Source organism: Camelina sativa, chromosome 14 (genome assembly GCF_000633955.1).
Source record: "Camelina sativa cultivar DH55 chromosome 14, Cs, whole genome shotgun sequence".
NCBI lineage: Eukaryota > Viridiplantae > Streptophyta > Magnoliopsida > Brassicales > Brassicaceae > Camelina > Camelina sativa.
In genome coordinates, this window is record NC_025698.1 from 8,115,384 (window position 1) to 8,129,707 (window position 14,324).

A 14,324-nucleotide genomic window follows, 5' to 3' on the forward strand; every position below is an offset into this window, starting at 1 on the left:
ATCATGATAAAAACTTATCATCATATGCCAGCCATATCATTATCACACCATACCATTTGATGGTAAAGAGAAAAATATCATTATGATCCGAGCTACCGGTAACCCGGACACATATCCCGGTAAGGCGGTAACTGGGATCGACCCGGTTAATTAAGCCGAACATTTAAAACAGCCCGATAAGATAACCTAGGCCCAAAGCCCATGACCCGATTTTTAACCCGATTTGTAGTAGCGGTTGCATCAGACGGACTTTATATCAAAGGAGAAGCCGGGATAGAAGAAACGAAGCGTGAAATAATAACGCGAAATTTCCTTTTTCCTGTGATTTTGCTCAGAAGGAGGAGGAAGAAGAAAGAGGCGACATGGGAGAACGGAAGGTGCTTAATAAGTATTATCCGCCGGACTTCGATCCTTCGAAGCTTCCCAGGCTCCGGCGACCGAAGAATCAGCAGATCAAGGTTCGTATGATGCTTCCAATGAGTGTCCGATGCGGTACCTGCGGAAACTATATCTACAAGGGAACCAAGTTCAATTCCCGTAAAGAAGACGTCATTGGCGAGGTAATTGAATCGATTCGATTTTTTTTTTGTTTGATCTCCGTTCTGTGCAATTGGTATGGAAAGTGTTGATACGAATGCTTAGGAATGTCATCTATTTTCTGTTTTTTGGGTTTCAGTGAAGAATATCGAGATTACTGTCGTCAGTTCGTTCATTTGAGACTTATCTTGAAAACGATTTCAGATTTGTGGGGTTTTAGGGTTTCGAGAAATTGAGCTGTTGTTTGGGCTGGTGGTAGAGAAGCTAGTTTCTACGTCCTGTTATAACTGAGTACCATTACCTCTTGATATTACTAATTTCGCTTCTGAGCAAGGAATTTTGCCTTTACCATAATCTAGTTCGAACTACTTGAATAGTTATTCGTGGCTTATTCTAATGAAAGGTTTTTTTTTTTTTTTTGCTGATATGCAGACGTATCTTGGGATTCAAATATTTAGATTCTACTTCAAGTGCACCAAGTGTTCTGCAGAGCTGACAATGAAGACGGATCCACAGAATTCTGATTACATTGTCGAATCTGGGGCATCTCGTAATTATGAACCCTGGCGTGCAGAAGATGAGGTAAGGACTTCAGACATTTAGCTTTTGAGGATTATGTTGTTCTTGAATGGTATTGAAGCACACCTTTCTAGTATACTAATTTACTTTGGTTTTTTCTGTGTAGGAGGTTGATAAGGATAAACAGAAAAGAGATGCTGAGGAGATGGGGGATGCGATGAAGTCCTTGGAGAACAGAACTTTGGACTCTAAAAGAGAAATGGACATTATAGCTGCACTTGATGAAATGAAATCAATGAAGGTATCTTCTCCTTTTTTTATCACAGTGTCCAACCCTAAAGATCTGATTCGTCATACTTTGGTTACACTGCCGGATAAGTTTTTTTGTACTGATTTACTTTTTATTTTTCTTTTTGCAGACTAGACATGCTCATGTCAGCGTAGATGCAATGCTGGAGGCCTTGCAAAGAACAGGTGCCGAGAAGGTATGTTCCTTTCGCTCTTTGCTTGTTAATACACATACTGTTTTTTAGTTAATAAGAAACAGAAATTTCAAACCTTGTTCTTAATAAGCGAGTCATCTTATTGCTCTTTGCACATCTCATAGTGTACCTCTCTCTGATAAAAGTCGTCTTGATTATTGATATGTTAAGTTCTATTGCTGACTGAGGCAATAATTTCTGTTTCTTTTGACAGGTAAAACGAATAGAAGAAGAAGATGAAGCAGTTATAAAGTCTATATTTGGTGTAAGTTTTCATATCATTCTTGTGTAAATGTTGGTTCTCCACATGATACTAAGCTTTGCTAAACTTTGTTCATATCCCCTATTTTCATCTGAAATGCAGAAACAGAAAGAAGTTATTAGGAGGATTGCAGATGACGACTTTGATGATGATGATTATGATGATGAGAGCTTTGATTATCCCAGCCATAATAAGGAGAAGAAAGGATCATCTTCAGATCTTTCAAAGGTATCCGCCATAAAAACATATTTCTTTCAGATCTGCCTCGTTCTATCACAATGTGTCGATTTTGTTTTTGAATCACGACTAACTGTTAATTCTTTTAATTTGAATGCAGAAGAGAAAGGCATCAGAGGATAGTCCAAGCAACCCCACAGATATTTTGACTAGTTCTTCTGCAGGTAGGTTATCTATCTATCTTTTTTGAAGTTTACGACTTTGATTTTATTTTGTCACTTGAATAATTTTTAATGGTAATCCTTTTGCAATCAGATAAACCAAAGGAGCCTAAGAAACAAGCTACCAGTAAACAACCGTTCAAATCCGTTCACATAAAAGTCATCAAGAAGCAATCCCAACCAACTTCTGCAAAACCAGAGGAGAAGAAGAGCGATGGTGTGGCTAACGCCAGTTTAGTGTCTCTATTCCAAAACTATGGTAGCGATGAAGACGAGGATTAATTGTTTTTGTTCTAAACAGAATTAGCACTTTCACAGATTTATCACTGTTTTAGAATCGGAGAATTGGAGCCCATCCTTGTACTGTTCATATATGAGATCTTTCAGTAAATTTGAAGTTATATTACGATGCATATTGCTGTTCATGAAATTGTGTTTGCAGGTAAGAAGCAAGAGAATCGGCAATTGATTTGGATTGATAGTTAGGTTAGCTTCTGGTGAAGCCGACCAACTTACAAAAATCTCCAGATAAGTTCAGCAACATGCATCCTAATAAAAAAAACAGAAATGGTGAGCACACCATTTCTTGAATCACACTCCACACCAGATGCATCTCACTTCTGCCCTTTCTTCCTCCACAACTCACCAAACATCTTCATCCCAGAACTCTTCCTCTTTCCACTTCCCGATCCATCATCAGAATCATCTACCATTCCTGGCGGTTCAATAAACCCAGCAGATGTCGTGTCAAACAGCCCACCTGCAAAACACTTCTCAGTTGATCCAGAAAGAACGGCAGCTGCAGCATCCGCGGCTTTCCTCCATTGCTCAGTTTGAACTCTAAGCTTCTTCATCTCAGCCTCTAATGCGTCTTTTTCTTCTTCCATGAACACGAGCTTCTCCTTCAGGTGAGCCGTCTTTGCTCTGCTTTCTTCTAACTCTTCCCCAATCCGAGTCACCTTTGAAGCCATATCATCTTCATGTGCTTTCACATTAGACATCTTTGAAGCTGAATCGCTTAATTGACTCTTCAAGCTGTCGTTTTCTTTGCCTAGTGATTCATGTTCTTTCTCCATATCATAGAGTCTAGCTTTCAACATCTTGATCTCATCTTCCTTTGCAACCAACTTCTCAGCTTCTTCATCTCCGCTTCTCGGTTCTACTTCCTCTACCGCAATCTTCTCAACAGGAACCTCAAACACATCAGTCTCTTTCTGTGCATCACCCGGGATTTCGTCTCTATCGATCGTCTCAGCGGCCTCATCAGATGCAGATCCCTCCACCCGAGCCAACGTGTTTGGTTTCTTTGACTTGATATGAAGCTCATCTTGAGCTTGTTTCTTGACAGCTTCAGCATTAGCCAACTGCTCCTTGAGCAATCTTAGTTCCTCTTGCGCTTGTCCTAACTGCGACTCTAGATCAGATATTCGGCCCCCAAGTTTCTTCTGTCGAAGAGGATCACTGTGAGGTCCAGCGCTTCTAGGAGATCTACGGTCAACAACACCAGGCTTAAAACTCCGGTCCGTAGTGATGAGACGGTTGGGATGATTGGAGACAGAAGTAGATGAGGATGTCCTGAGCCTTGGAGCTTGCCTCTGAGACAACTCCGAAACTCTAAAGAAAGACAACACCGCAAGAACTTATCTTAGTCACACAATTTACTTGAATCAAAAGATCAAAATTCCAACAAATATATAGTCGAAAACCTTTTACCTTGGTCTTGGCATTATGATATTCTGCAGAGGATATAACACTACAGACTACAGTTGCTGGAAGCTCGAGGGTTTTATGGATTGCTTATGAGAGAATCTGGAGAATAAAAGAGAAAAAAGAAAAAAACATGTCATTCATTACTTCAACTACCAAAGCCATCATCAACACTCCATGTCTGAAAATTCCGGAGAACTGAGATAAGATTGTAATCACGCGCCGTCAAAATCGCGCGTGAATGTTTACAAAAAACAGTAATCTTCAAACTTTCACCCAAAATGAGAGAAGAAATTTCAAAGCAAATAGAAAAATAAAAGAATTTAAACTCACCTAGAAAGATGATGATGAGGCCTACTTAGCATTTGAAATCCAACAAAGTGAGAATCTATTAGAAATAAATAGTCAAAGAGTGAATATGAAAAAGATGGATTTGCGTTTTGGCTGATTGCGAGTTAATAATAGTAACAACAACAACATAAAACCAGAAGAAGAATACCCAAAAATGAGCAGAAACAAAGAGAGAGAGAGAGAGATGGCTGTTGTAATGTAACGCATGTACCTTTTCGAAACAGACAGCTTTATTTGAAGACACTCTCACTATCCAAGAAGCCTTGAGAGAGGGAGAGAGATAGAAAAATGAATAGTGTTAATTTTTTTTGAAGATTTGAAATAAAGCTGAGTGAAATTGGGCGTGGTGAGGATTTAAAATTGAGGGACCATTGGTTAGAGAGAAGAAGGGGACAAAAAAAGTAATTCATTTTTTAATGTCTTGTAATAACGTCCACATATACACAATTTACATAACATCTTGTATATAATAAGTCCTCTTTATTGTTTTGAATTGCAAACCATCTATTTAATGTCATTTCTCAAATTTAATGGCATCACATAAATTTTGTAGTTTTTTTTGTGTGTGCCTGATAATGAACAAGAAATAAATCATTGAAGTAGAATTAAAAAGATCTGTAAGTTATAATGATGAGAATGTAAATAAAGTTCAGGAATTAGCCTAGACAATTATGCATATATAAATGTGGATTTATGTGACATACATTATTATAGTTTATCATAAATACACACACACATGTATTTCACCTACATGTCCATATTTCTGACACTCTTGTTTCCTTTTGTCGGTTTTCTACAAATTCCAATTTTTTACAAACCTTTTTTCTATTACACCCTTCTCTAATTTCGACGTTTCTTTTTGTCATCTCCAACACGTCGAGAAACCAATTTGATGTTTCTTAAGGAAAACAAAAAACCAAAAACGAGACTACAAAAAAAGTGTAATTTTATATCGAGCATTGAATAGCCGTTTAATATATATTGATGGCAGGTTGTCCAAAAAAAATATACTACATATATTGATGGCATGGGTGTCCATATCAATAAACAATTATTCTTAATTTTATTTAGTATTTTTGCGTGGATTGTGGTGTAGTTGACACTTTCTTGTTTTTTAGTTTTTTTCGTTTTCTTTTTTTGTATTATTTTGTTTTAATTAGGTATATATGGGTTTTGCAGTCACTTGTATTTATACACTATATGTTTATACCATTTCGTTTAGATGTGTACAATTGTGGTGTTTATTTTTTATGAATTATTAGGATGTTGTTTCTTGCTTTTGAAGATCCAATCTTATCATTGACTGATATTGTTCCCAATACATTTATTGTATTTTAGATTTTCTGATTAACTGCTTATGTAAACCCTTCATACGTTGATGTTGCAATAATAAGTTATTTTTTAAAAATAATTATCTTATGTGTAAGTGATTATGTTTGTATGCCCATGTTTTGGTCTATTATCAATAAGATCGTTTCTGTTTTTCTTTAGTTGGCTTTGAAACCAATTTTGAGTTAAGCAAATAATGAGTCGAATTATGGTGTTAATAAGTAATATAAATTCTTATGTATATATATTGTATATATGTGACTATAAATTTAGCTAACTAAAAAATTATGTAATATTTAAATACAATCTTGAACATATATATATATATATATATATATATTTTTGTGGGAGGAATGTATGAAATTATTGGATAGAAGTTATTTTTGAGTTAAATGACCTTTAATGTCTTTAAAGTGAGTTAAATATTAATAAATTTTTATATGTGTCTTGACTTTTTTAAAAAGGAATACCAAGTGTTTCCTTCCAAATTTGAAGTGACATAGTATTTTAGTTTTCTTATATGATTTTATGAACTTCAATGTAAAGGTTTTTCAAAGTAATAAGTACACTCACACTGATTGAATTCTAAATTTTGGAGAAATGTTTATTTCGATTAATCATCTGCTCTTATAAATATATTAAATAAGTATGTTGTTGTTCCTACAAATAGGACAACATATATTATAGTTTATCCATAGAGTTAAGCAATAAAAATGGAACTTGTGATTGCAAGACAAAATGTTTATATATATTATGTTACACATTGATCGTTTAAAAATGAATAGCAACATCTAATTCTCAAATAAAGTTGATTTTTTTGTTAAAACCAACATATGTGAATTTAAATTTAACTATGCAAATTTAAAAAATAAATATGAATAGATTAGAATGGCAAGAAATATAAAAGAAATATTTTATTTTTATATAAATAAAATAAAAATTGAAAACAATGTTAAATATATATAATACTTTCTAAATTAAAGTATAGAATCAAACTCTTACAAGTTACGACACATATGAGATATAACAACATTTGATATTGGTAGGAGAGGAGGAGAGAATGTTACTATAAGATGGTAATCCAAATTAGATAATGAAGATGAATATTTAAAAAATAGAACAATGTAAAATATATATATATATATATATAATACTTTCTAAATTAAAATATAGAATCAAACTCTTACAACACATATGAGATATAACAACATTTGATATTGGTGGGAGAGGAGGAGAGAATGATTACTTATAAGATAATAATCCAAATTAGATAATGGAGATGAATCTTTTAAAATAAGAACAATGTAAAATATATATCATGTAGTCTCTAAAATTAAAATTTAGCATTAAAAATTTACAATGATATTTCATTTGTTTTTTACAACCCATACAACATAATTAAGAAATCAAAAATGAAAAATGATTTGAGGTATTGTAGAGAGAATGTGAAAATGAGATAGTAAAAGAATGGCAATATGAGAGAATGAGAGATTGAGAGAATGCTTATTTATATGATAAGAAATGATGGAAGTTACATTTAGAATTATGGAGTTACAATAGTAATTTATTGTGTTTGAATAAAATTGAGTGGTAGCATATGATTAATGTATAATTTATTTTATTTTCAGTTATAATTTTATTTTAATGTGTGAGTTAAATGTATTGTGTTTTGTTGGGTCTTAAATATTGTTTATAACAATTAGAAAGCAAATAAAAAAATAAAAAAAATTAGAAACATTAAATGAAAATCAACCAATAAGGAGAGACCAAAACCTTACTTTTATATATATGATATATTGCTTTAAACTTTGAAATGAGAAATATATTATAAATAATAATTTTACATGAGAAATATATTAATTTAGCCAACCAAAATATGAATATAAGTTTAGCCAACCAAATTAATTAAAAAGTATTAAAATCTAACCAAAAATATTTTCTCTTGAAAGATAAATCAGTTAGTAGGAGGAATGAATTAATGTACAATTATTGGATAGGAGTTACATTTGAGTTAAATGGATTTTCATAACTTTAATTATAAATAAATATTTTAATTTTTTATAACCTAAAATAAAAGGAATACCAAGTGACCGAATCAAAATTCACATGATTTGGCTGTTTGTTGATATAAACTCAACACTTACACATAATATTTCAAAATAAAAAAATATTACTTCTGAAGTGACAAACTAAATTAGTTTTCTTATAAAATTATATGAATTCTTCAATCCCAATAATTTTTAAAACCCCAAGGATGACTTATCTTTTTTAGGTTTTTTTTTTTGTTTTTCACTCATCAATTTAATGTATAGTGCTAGATTTCATACTAATGGTTTCATCTTTAGAGAATTTAGTTAAACGGTATTTTTAAAATTATATTTTATTTTTATATTTAAGTTCCAGTTGAATATGATTTTTTTTTTGGATCATTTTTTATTTTGATTAAACACACAAAAACCAATTGTTTAATTATGTTCTTTTTGTTTTCAAAAACCTCAAATCATAGAAATATATATATATATATATATAAATTATATTGATCTTTGCAGATTTATCAATTGGATCACAAAACAAAATAGTTCTTTATAAATAGAGATGATAGACTTTACAAAACAAAATAGACTTTATAAATGGATAATTATATTGATCTTTATAAATTATTAAAAATGATACATGAATATGTGAGATAACCAGAGACATAATAGATAATTAGATATGGATCATTTCAACTTCATGATCTTATTGTGTGGTGAATATTGTAAGAAAGTATAAAATAATGACTCCTTTTAAAAGATTAAAATATATATATAAGATATACATATCATACAAACTCTAAAACTAAGCTTTTTTACAATGATATTTGATTTGATTTTTTATAACCCATACAACAACAATAACAAAAAAAATACAAAACAAAACAAAACAACAAAAGAGATTTGAGAGTAGTGGAAGAAGATGAGAGAATGAAAGAGTGATAGACTAAGAGAATATGATCATGAGTATTTATAGGAAGAAATGATGAAAAATTACATTTAGAAAAATGAGAGTTACCATTCTAATTTATTGTTTTGTTTTAATACAATTGATTGATACAACTTAGTGGAGAAATAAAGTTAATGCATAATTTATAGAGGAATTTATATAATTTCAGTTTTATATTATGTGAGTTAAATGTAAAAATTAATTATTTTTAAATTTATGTTTTAATATAAATACTTTTTTTTGTTAAAATTGCATTGTCAAATACTAATAAAGAGAGAGTGAAACCTTACTTTATATATTTATATATATGATTGTCACCGGCAAATTTGAATTTCATTTTAGTTGGTCATTGTCATTACTTGGTCAGTGTAATAGACTATGTAGTTGGCTCTATTACTTCAAATAGTGCGCTACAAAATCATTCACCTTCAAATTTAGTTTCACGTGTTTGAAAACAGTATAATAATAGTACTCCTGTTTCATGAAATTTGATTTTTCAGTTCATAATTTGTCGTACTCGATATTCTTTATAGTTTTAAAATAAAGGTGAATGGTGTGTGTAAAAAAGAAAAACTAATAATCACGAACTTCCAAAACATATACAACTTTGTTTAAGTTGATCATTCCCCATTTCGAATATAAATCCCAATAGGACTCGGACTAACATGGGTTAAATGGTTTGGTCAAAAAGTAGAAACTATAATAGTACTCAGTACTCACATTTACGTTCTAAGGAATTTTTATTACTTGTGGGCAACTAAATGTAAATGGACGCTCCGAAAAGGTGAAGTGTTCTTGATATTTCAAAAATCAAAGACAAAGGCATGTGAGTGGAGGAACTCTAAGCAAATCCCTAAAAGGCTATAATAAACCCCTTAAAAGTTAAAACCCCAAAGATGACCACCACAATTCAATTTTTATGTTCTCTTCTCATTTAATACCAAAGAGACCAAAGCATATGAATCTTCATTTCTTCAACTACTAACTAACTTTTCTTTTACTCCCCCTTTGCATCCCACAATCATCCATTTGTCACAAACTCATACAAACTGATAGTTCATGGGATGGCAAAATCACTCCGCATTTATGCAAGGTTCTACCAATATAGATTCTCACAGAATAACGATATATATTCCATTTTTTGTATTATCAATCAATCGCAAAAGACTCGCTGCAAATCTAAAGCAAAGTTTCTTTTCCTGGCCTTTACAGATTTGTACCGGACCCGTATGTTACCAGTCAATCGGAATATATAACCAAACAACCAACCTTCTCTATTGGAATTGAAAACCATTTGTCTTTTCCTATTGGCACATGTACGAGTGATCAACAAACACCCTGAAAACTAACTAACAAAACTAAAATCATTCACTCACACTAACATATATAAGCAACGACTATATAACAACTCTTAAAACTTTCTACATTTAGGAACTCTATTGCCATGTTACTTCCCTAGAAACCTCACTCCCACTATCATCAGCTATATCAGATCTTGCATAGCTGGTTCCTGCTCCTTGAAGGTAATGGTTACTATCTTCGGCTATGGTATTGTAATGGCTGTTGTTACAACTGCCTATAACCATGTTGTGTGATGCAACGTTATCGTTTTGATTGGAGGAAGATTCACCAACCATTTGCTGGCGTTCAGCAAGAACAGCGATTGCACAAGCTAGCCCACCCGATGGAGATGATGATGATGGAGTCGATGGTTCCACGTTATGATCTTTCTCTGAAATTTCACCAGGTGAAGTATTTCTCTGAATTCCAGATTCCTGATTCAAAATGAAAAGAGTTAGGCTTATCTTATTCAGGAAACACAACATCCTTAAAAGTTAAAATACAGCAATCGAACAACTTACCTGCAATGAGAGCCATATTGCTTCCATGACCATTATGTCCTCAAGATCGAAGTCAGATTGGCCATCCCTGAAGAGTTTTCCAGATAACCACATAATAAGTAACCTGATGTAGACCACTCAGATTGAAATTTCTAAAACAGGTATTACCGTTGTAAATATAGTTTTAGCCAGAAAAGGAATGATGTGAAAAATGTAATACAATGATTGATTAACTAGAGACAACTTAACAAGATGTTGTGATGATTGTTCTCGAAGCATCAGAGTTTCTCAAGAGAAAGAACTAATCCAATGAAAATAAAACAGCTAAATCGAGAAAAATGGTTGTGGGGATGAATCTTATGCACCTCATGGCATGAAGCGACATAAAAATTCACTAAGATCCATTTCTAGGAAAAATGACAAACCTTGTAACCTGAGGATGCGATGGAAGACATGAGTCTTCAGATGAAACAATTTCCCCATCATCCTCTGCGTTAAAACTATTTGATTGTGATTGCAAACCAAGAAAAACATAAATGGAAGTTCTGAGACATGCTGAAACCGAGACTAACCTGCAGCAGAACCATATTCTGTATCAACAGCTGCTGCACTAGTGCTAGAACTAGAAGAAAATGATTCCAGACGTTTCTGCATTCTTTCTTCATCTTCTTCAACCTCCTTCTGCCTCATCCTTATTTTAGCTTCTATAACTCGCTGCTCTTCCTTCAGAACACAAAAAGAACAGATACGGGCAGAATCAGCCAGTACTTCAATCGTATACTCATTGAGAAAGTAACTGTATTTCAAGATTTAAGTCTGGCTTACAATTTGTTCAATGTTCTTCTCCTCTTTAGTCTTCCCTCCACGATACTCGACAGCATAATTGGAAGTTTTGCAAAACGGGCATCTTACATTTTGTTAAGGGTGACAAGGAAAGAGAAAAATGTCCATATGTGAAGAACAAAACCTTAATACGTAATATGAGAAATCAAAGGATACTGAGTAGGTTGAGCTGAATTAGGACTCTTCATCCGCAGAAAGCACTCTGTGTAAAACCAAAACACAAAGTCGATGAATACAAGAATATAAAAGATTCGATAGTTATGAGATGGCCGACGAATATATTCAATTTACCTGTACAAATGCTTTTCATACAACATCTTGACCTATTAAGGCTCGGATAGTACTAGAAGCACACAAGAAAAAGAACAAGAACAATAAATTACACAGAGTTAGTCAATTTCATCTTCTTAATTGAGGCAATAAGGAAGGAAGAAAGACAGACTTGAAGAGACAAAATACAAACCAGAAAGCAAATAGGACACTCTTCAAGATCATGATGGCAGGAGCTTTCTTCATGACCAGGATAACAAGGAGCAAGCTTAGACTCTAAGATGAGCTTCTTAAGCTTTTTAATGTCAACATCTTTGCTCATGTATAAACCTTGTTGTGGCTTAGTGAACCTTTCGTCCACAGTCTGTCTCTTCCTTCCCAGCTTATTACCCATCACAATTGCCTATTCAATGCTTTATGCCTTCAAATTAAGATCACAGAGAACACACACATTCACAACAAGAAATCAAACACTGTATTTTCCTTTCTACAATCCACAAACGCAATTGAGAGCACGCAGCAATCCAAAAAAGATTCCTTTTTTCACGAAACTAACAAAGATCAAAACCCAAAATTTCCAACCTTTAATATCAATTACAGCAACTCCACGCAATTGAAGGGTCGCAGAACAACAATTTCAAACCCTTGAATATAAAATAAGTAAGAAAAGTTGAAAGAGTCGGCGAATATACCTTAATGGAGTGGAGAATCTCGAGGCAGAGAGAGAGTCAGAGACTTAGATAACGATAAGAGAAGACAAAGATCAGAACTTTTCCTCTGTCAGAGAGAGAGAGAGAGAGAGATACAGTAATGTTGTTGTGTAGCTCTACCGCTACGTACAATGTGTATAATCGCAAAGATTTTTTCTTTTTTCCTTTAAAAAAAAAACAGAGTTTCGTGTCTGAAAGTTTTGAGTTTTCGGTATGATTTACCGATTCTTTTGACTGAAAAAGATTGTAAATTTCGACAAAGATGATGGAATTGAATTGATGAAGAAGAATCGTAAACGGTGGAGTTAGTCCGATACCAAAGAAATGAACCTTCGTCTATCTTTTTTGTTTTTGTTTTCACTCTTCCTCCTTCGTTATCTCCCACGCGCCCCTCTCGCGCGTTAAATTTCTCCACGCTTTTTTTTTTTTGATACTTTATTCATTTCGACTTTTGTCAATTTAAAAAAAAAAAGTTTGTCTTTTTTGCTATAAAATAATACACTAGACGAAAAAAAAAACCGTATTAATGATAATATAAATCTGGTTTTAAAAAAATATGTAATTCTGCTACATATAATTTCAAAAAGTGCATATTATTTCCTTATGTACATTAAAAATGCATTAAGAAAAAAAAAAAAAATGTTCACATTCTAAAGGAGTAAAGGGATCAGATCACTCGCGTATTTTACAGAGGCTTGAGATGATGATACTAAGATTAAACCCAATGGGCCTCAAATAGACCAAATTTGTGAAATTAAAATAAGTAAAAAACTAATTTTTTTCACTAAGAGTCAATTGGCTGACCAAAGATTGTACAATTCGCCGACGGGAGGGGTCTCCCTGAAAAGGCTATCGAACTCCGTCGTCTCTGCACCCCCTTCTGTTTCTTTTCCTGTGCTGCAGAACCTCTGCGATGAATCTTTACCACCGTAGCCTTGACCGGAGAACTCGAAAGAACCATCGGCCACGACGGCATTTTTACCGGTGAGTTCTTGAACAACCGTCTTGAAGCTCCGAGCATCTGTCTGAACGTACTGTGTGTTTATGAATACAACCTTCATCGGCTCTGATCTCACTCCAGCCATCCTTTTGTTTTCTATGAATTTTGTTACACGATAAAAAATAAGTCACTTGGTTTTGCTCTGTTGAGTAGTTTTGCCTTTTGGATCTCCGGAGATGTTTCTTGTATTTATATGTGTAGATAATTATGAAGATATATACATAGAAAATGAAAGATTATATTCGTGGGAAGACTGAACTTTTGTCATGTTAAAGATTTTTAATTATGTTCATTATGTTCAAGGAGGTCAATTTGGAGAAATCGTCCATTATGTTCGGCAAGAAAGTCCCGCCTGATGTAAGATCTCGGATTAAAAATGTTATTGGTATTTCTAGAGAGGGTGGAATGGGTTCCTATTTGGGCATTCCTGAAAATCTCCAGGGCTCGAAGACTGAAGTTTTTAGTTATGTTAATGATCGTTTAGATGAGCGAGTTAATGGCTGGTCGGCGAAGATTTTATCAAAAGGGGGTAAAGAGATTATGATCAAATCAGTTGCGTTAGCTCTTCCGACTCATGTCATGTCATGTTATAAATTAACTCAGGAGTTAACGTCCAAACTTACGAGTGCTATTTCAAAATTTTGGTGGAAGTCTAATGATAAGGCCAGAGGTCTACATTGGGTAGCTTGGGATAAGCTCTGTGAGGATAAATGCGATGGGGGTTTGGGATTCCGTGCTCTGGAAGAATTTAATGATGCAATGCTGGCTAAGCAGTTTTGGAGGTTGATTCACTACCCAAATTCTCTAATGGCGCGGGTGATGCGCGGTCGATATTTCAGGAGAAAACATCCTTTACTGGCGACTAAACCCTATTCCCCATCCTTTGCATGGAGGAGTATTTTTTCGACAAAGGGTTTAGTAGAAAGAGGGGCGAGGTGGCTCGTCGGGACGGGACATAATATTTCCGTTTGGAGAGACCCGTGGATCCCGGATCATCAGCCAAGACCGGCGAATGGCAGGGGTAGAGTTCTCCATCCTAATCTGATGGTCAATCACCTAATTAATCCCCTTACTTTGGATTGGCATTTGCCTA

At 33.7% G+C, this 14,324-nt stretch overlaps 4 protein-coding genes across 9 annotated transcripts; 1 reads left to right on the forward strand and 3 right to left on the reverse strand.

The window, feature by feature from the left end:
* Nucleotides 262-2,609, forward strand: LOC104740403 (coiled-coil domain-containing protein 94 homolog). Its single transcript, XM_010460977.2, has 8 exons — nucleotides 262-560; nucleotides 970-1,119; nucleotides 1,223-1,357; nucleotides 1,476-1,541; nucleotides 1,753-1,803; nucleotides 1,903-2,028; nucleotides 2,138-2,201; nucleotides 2,293-2,609. Exons 1-8 carry the CDS (start codon nucleotides 363-365, stop codon nucleotides 2,478-2,480), a joined length of 978 nt encoding a protein of 325 aa, XP_010459279.1. The 5' UTR covers nucleotides 262-362; the 3' UTR covers nucleotides 2,481-2,609.
* LOC104740404 (interactor of constitutive active ROPs 1-like) lies at nucleotides 2,650-4,580 on the reverse strand. 3 transcript variants are annotated; one of them, XM_010460981.1, is made up of 4 exons: nucleotides 4,468-4,580; nucleotides 4,239-4,259; nucleotides 3,912-4,007; nucleotides 2,650-3,812 (listed from the first exon to the last, which is right to left on the reverse strand). In XM_010460981.1, the coding sequence occupies exons 3-4, from the start codon at nucleotides 3,923-3,925 to the stop codon at nucleotides 2,813-2,815; spliced, it is 1,014 nt and encodes a 337-aa protein (XP_010459283.1). In that variant the 5' UTR covers nucleotides 3,926-4,007; nucleotides 4,239-4,259; nucleotides 4,468-4,580; the 3' UTR covers nucleotides 2,650-2,812. The 3 variants fall into 3 exon arrangements, with proteins under 3 accessions (XP_010459283.1, XP_010459281.1, XP_010459280.1); XM_010460979.1 differs by having other exon boundaries at nucleotides 4,239-4,293; XM_010460978.1 differs by lacking the exon at nucleotides 4,468-4,580 and having other exon boundaries at nucleotides 4,239-4,444.
* Nucleotides 9,740-12,560, reverse strand: LOC104740405 (protein SIP5-like). 4 transcript variants are annotated; one of them, XM_010460984.2, is made up of 9 exons: nucleotides 12,214-12,560; nucleotides 11,715-11,924; nucleotides 11,543-11,594; nucleotides 11,408-11,453; nucleotides 11,234-11,315; nucleotides 10,981-11,131; nucleotides 10,834-10,897; nucleotides 10,430-10,496; nucleotides 9,740-10,342 (listed from the first exon to the last, which is right to left on the reverse strand). In XM_010460984.2, the coding sequence occupies exons 2-9, from the start codon at nucleotides 11,913-11,915 to the stop codon at nucleotides 10,004-10,006; spliced, it is 1,002 nt and encodes a 333-aa protein (XP_010459286.1). In that variant the 5' UTR covers nucleotides 11,916-11,924; nucleotides 12,214-12,560; the 3' UTR covers nucleotides 9,740-10,003. The 4 variants fall into 4 exon arrangements, with proteins under 4 accessions (XP_010459286.1, XP_010459284.1, XP_019090862.1 ...); XM_010460982.2 differs by having other exon boundaries at nucleotides 11,715-11,942; XM_019235317.1 differs by lacking the exon at nucleotides 12,214-12,560 and adding an exon at nucleotides 12,104-12,185.
* Nucleotides 12,742-13,503, reverse strand: LOC104743350 (VQ motif-containing protein 1). The gene has a single exon (XM_010464445.2). It carries the CDS (start codon nucleotides 13,314-13,316, stop codon nucleotides 13,023-13,025), a length of 294 nt encoding a protein of 97 aa, XP_010462747.1. The 5' UTR covers nucleotides 13,317-13,503; the 3' UTR covers nucleotides 12,742-13,022.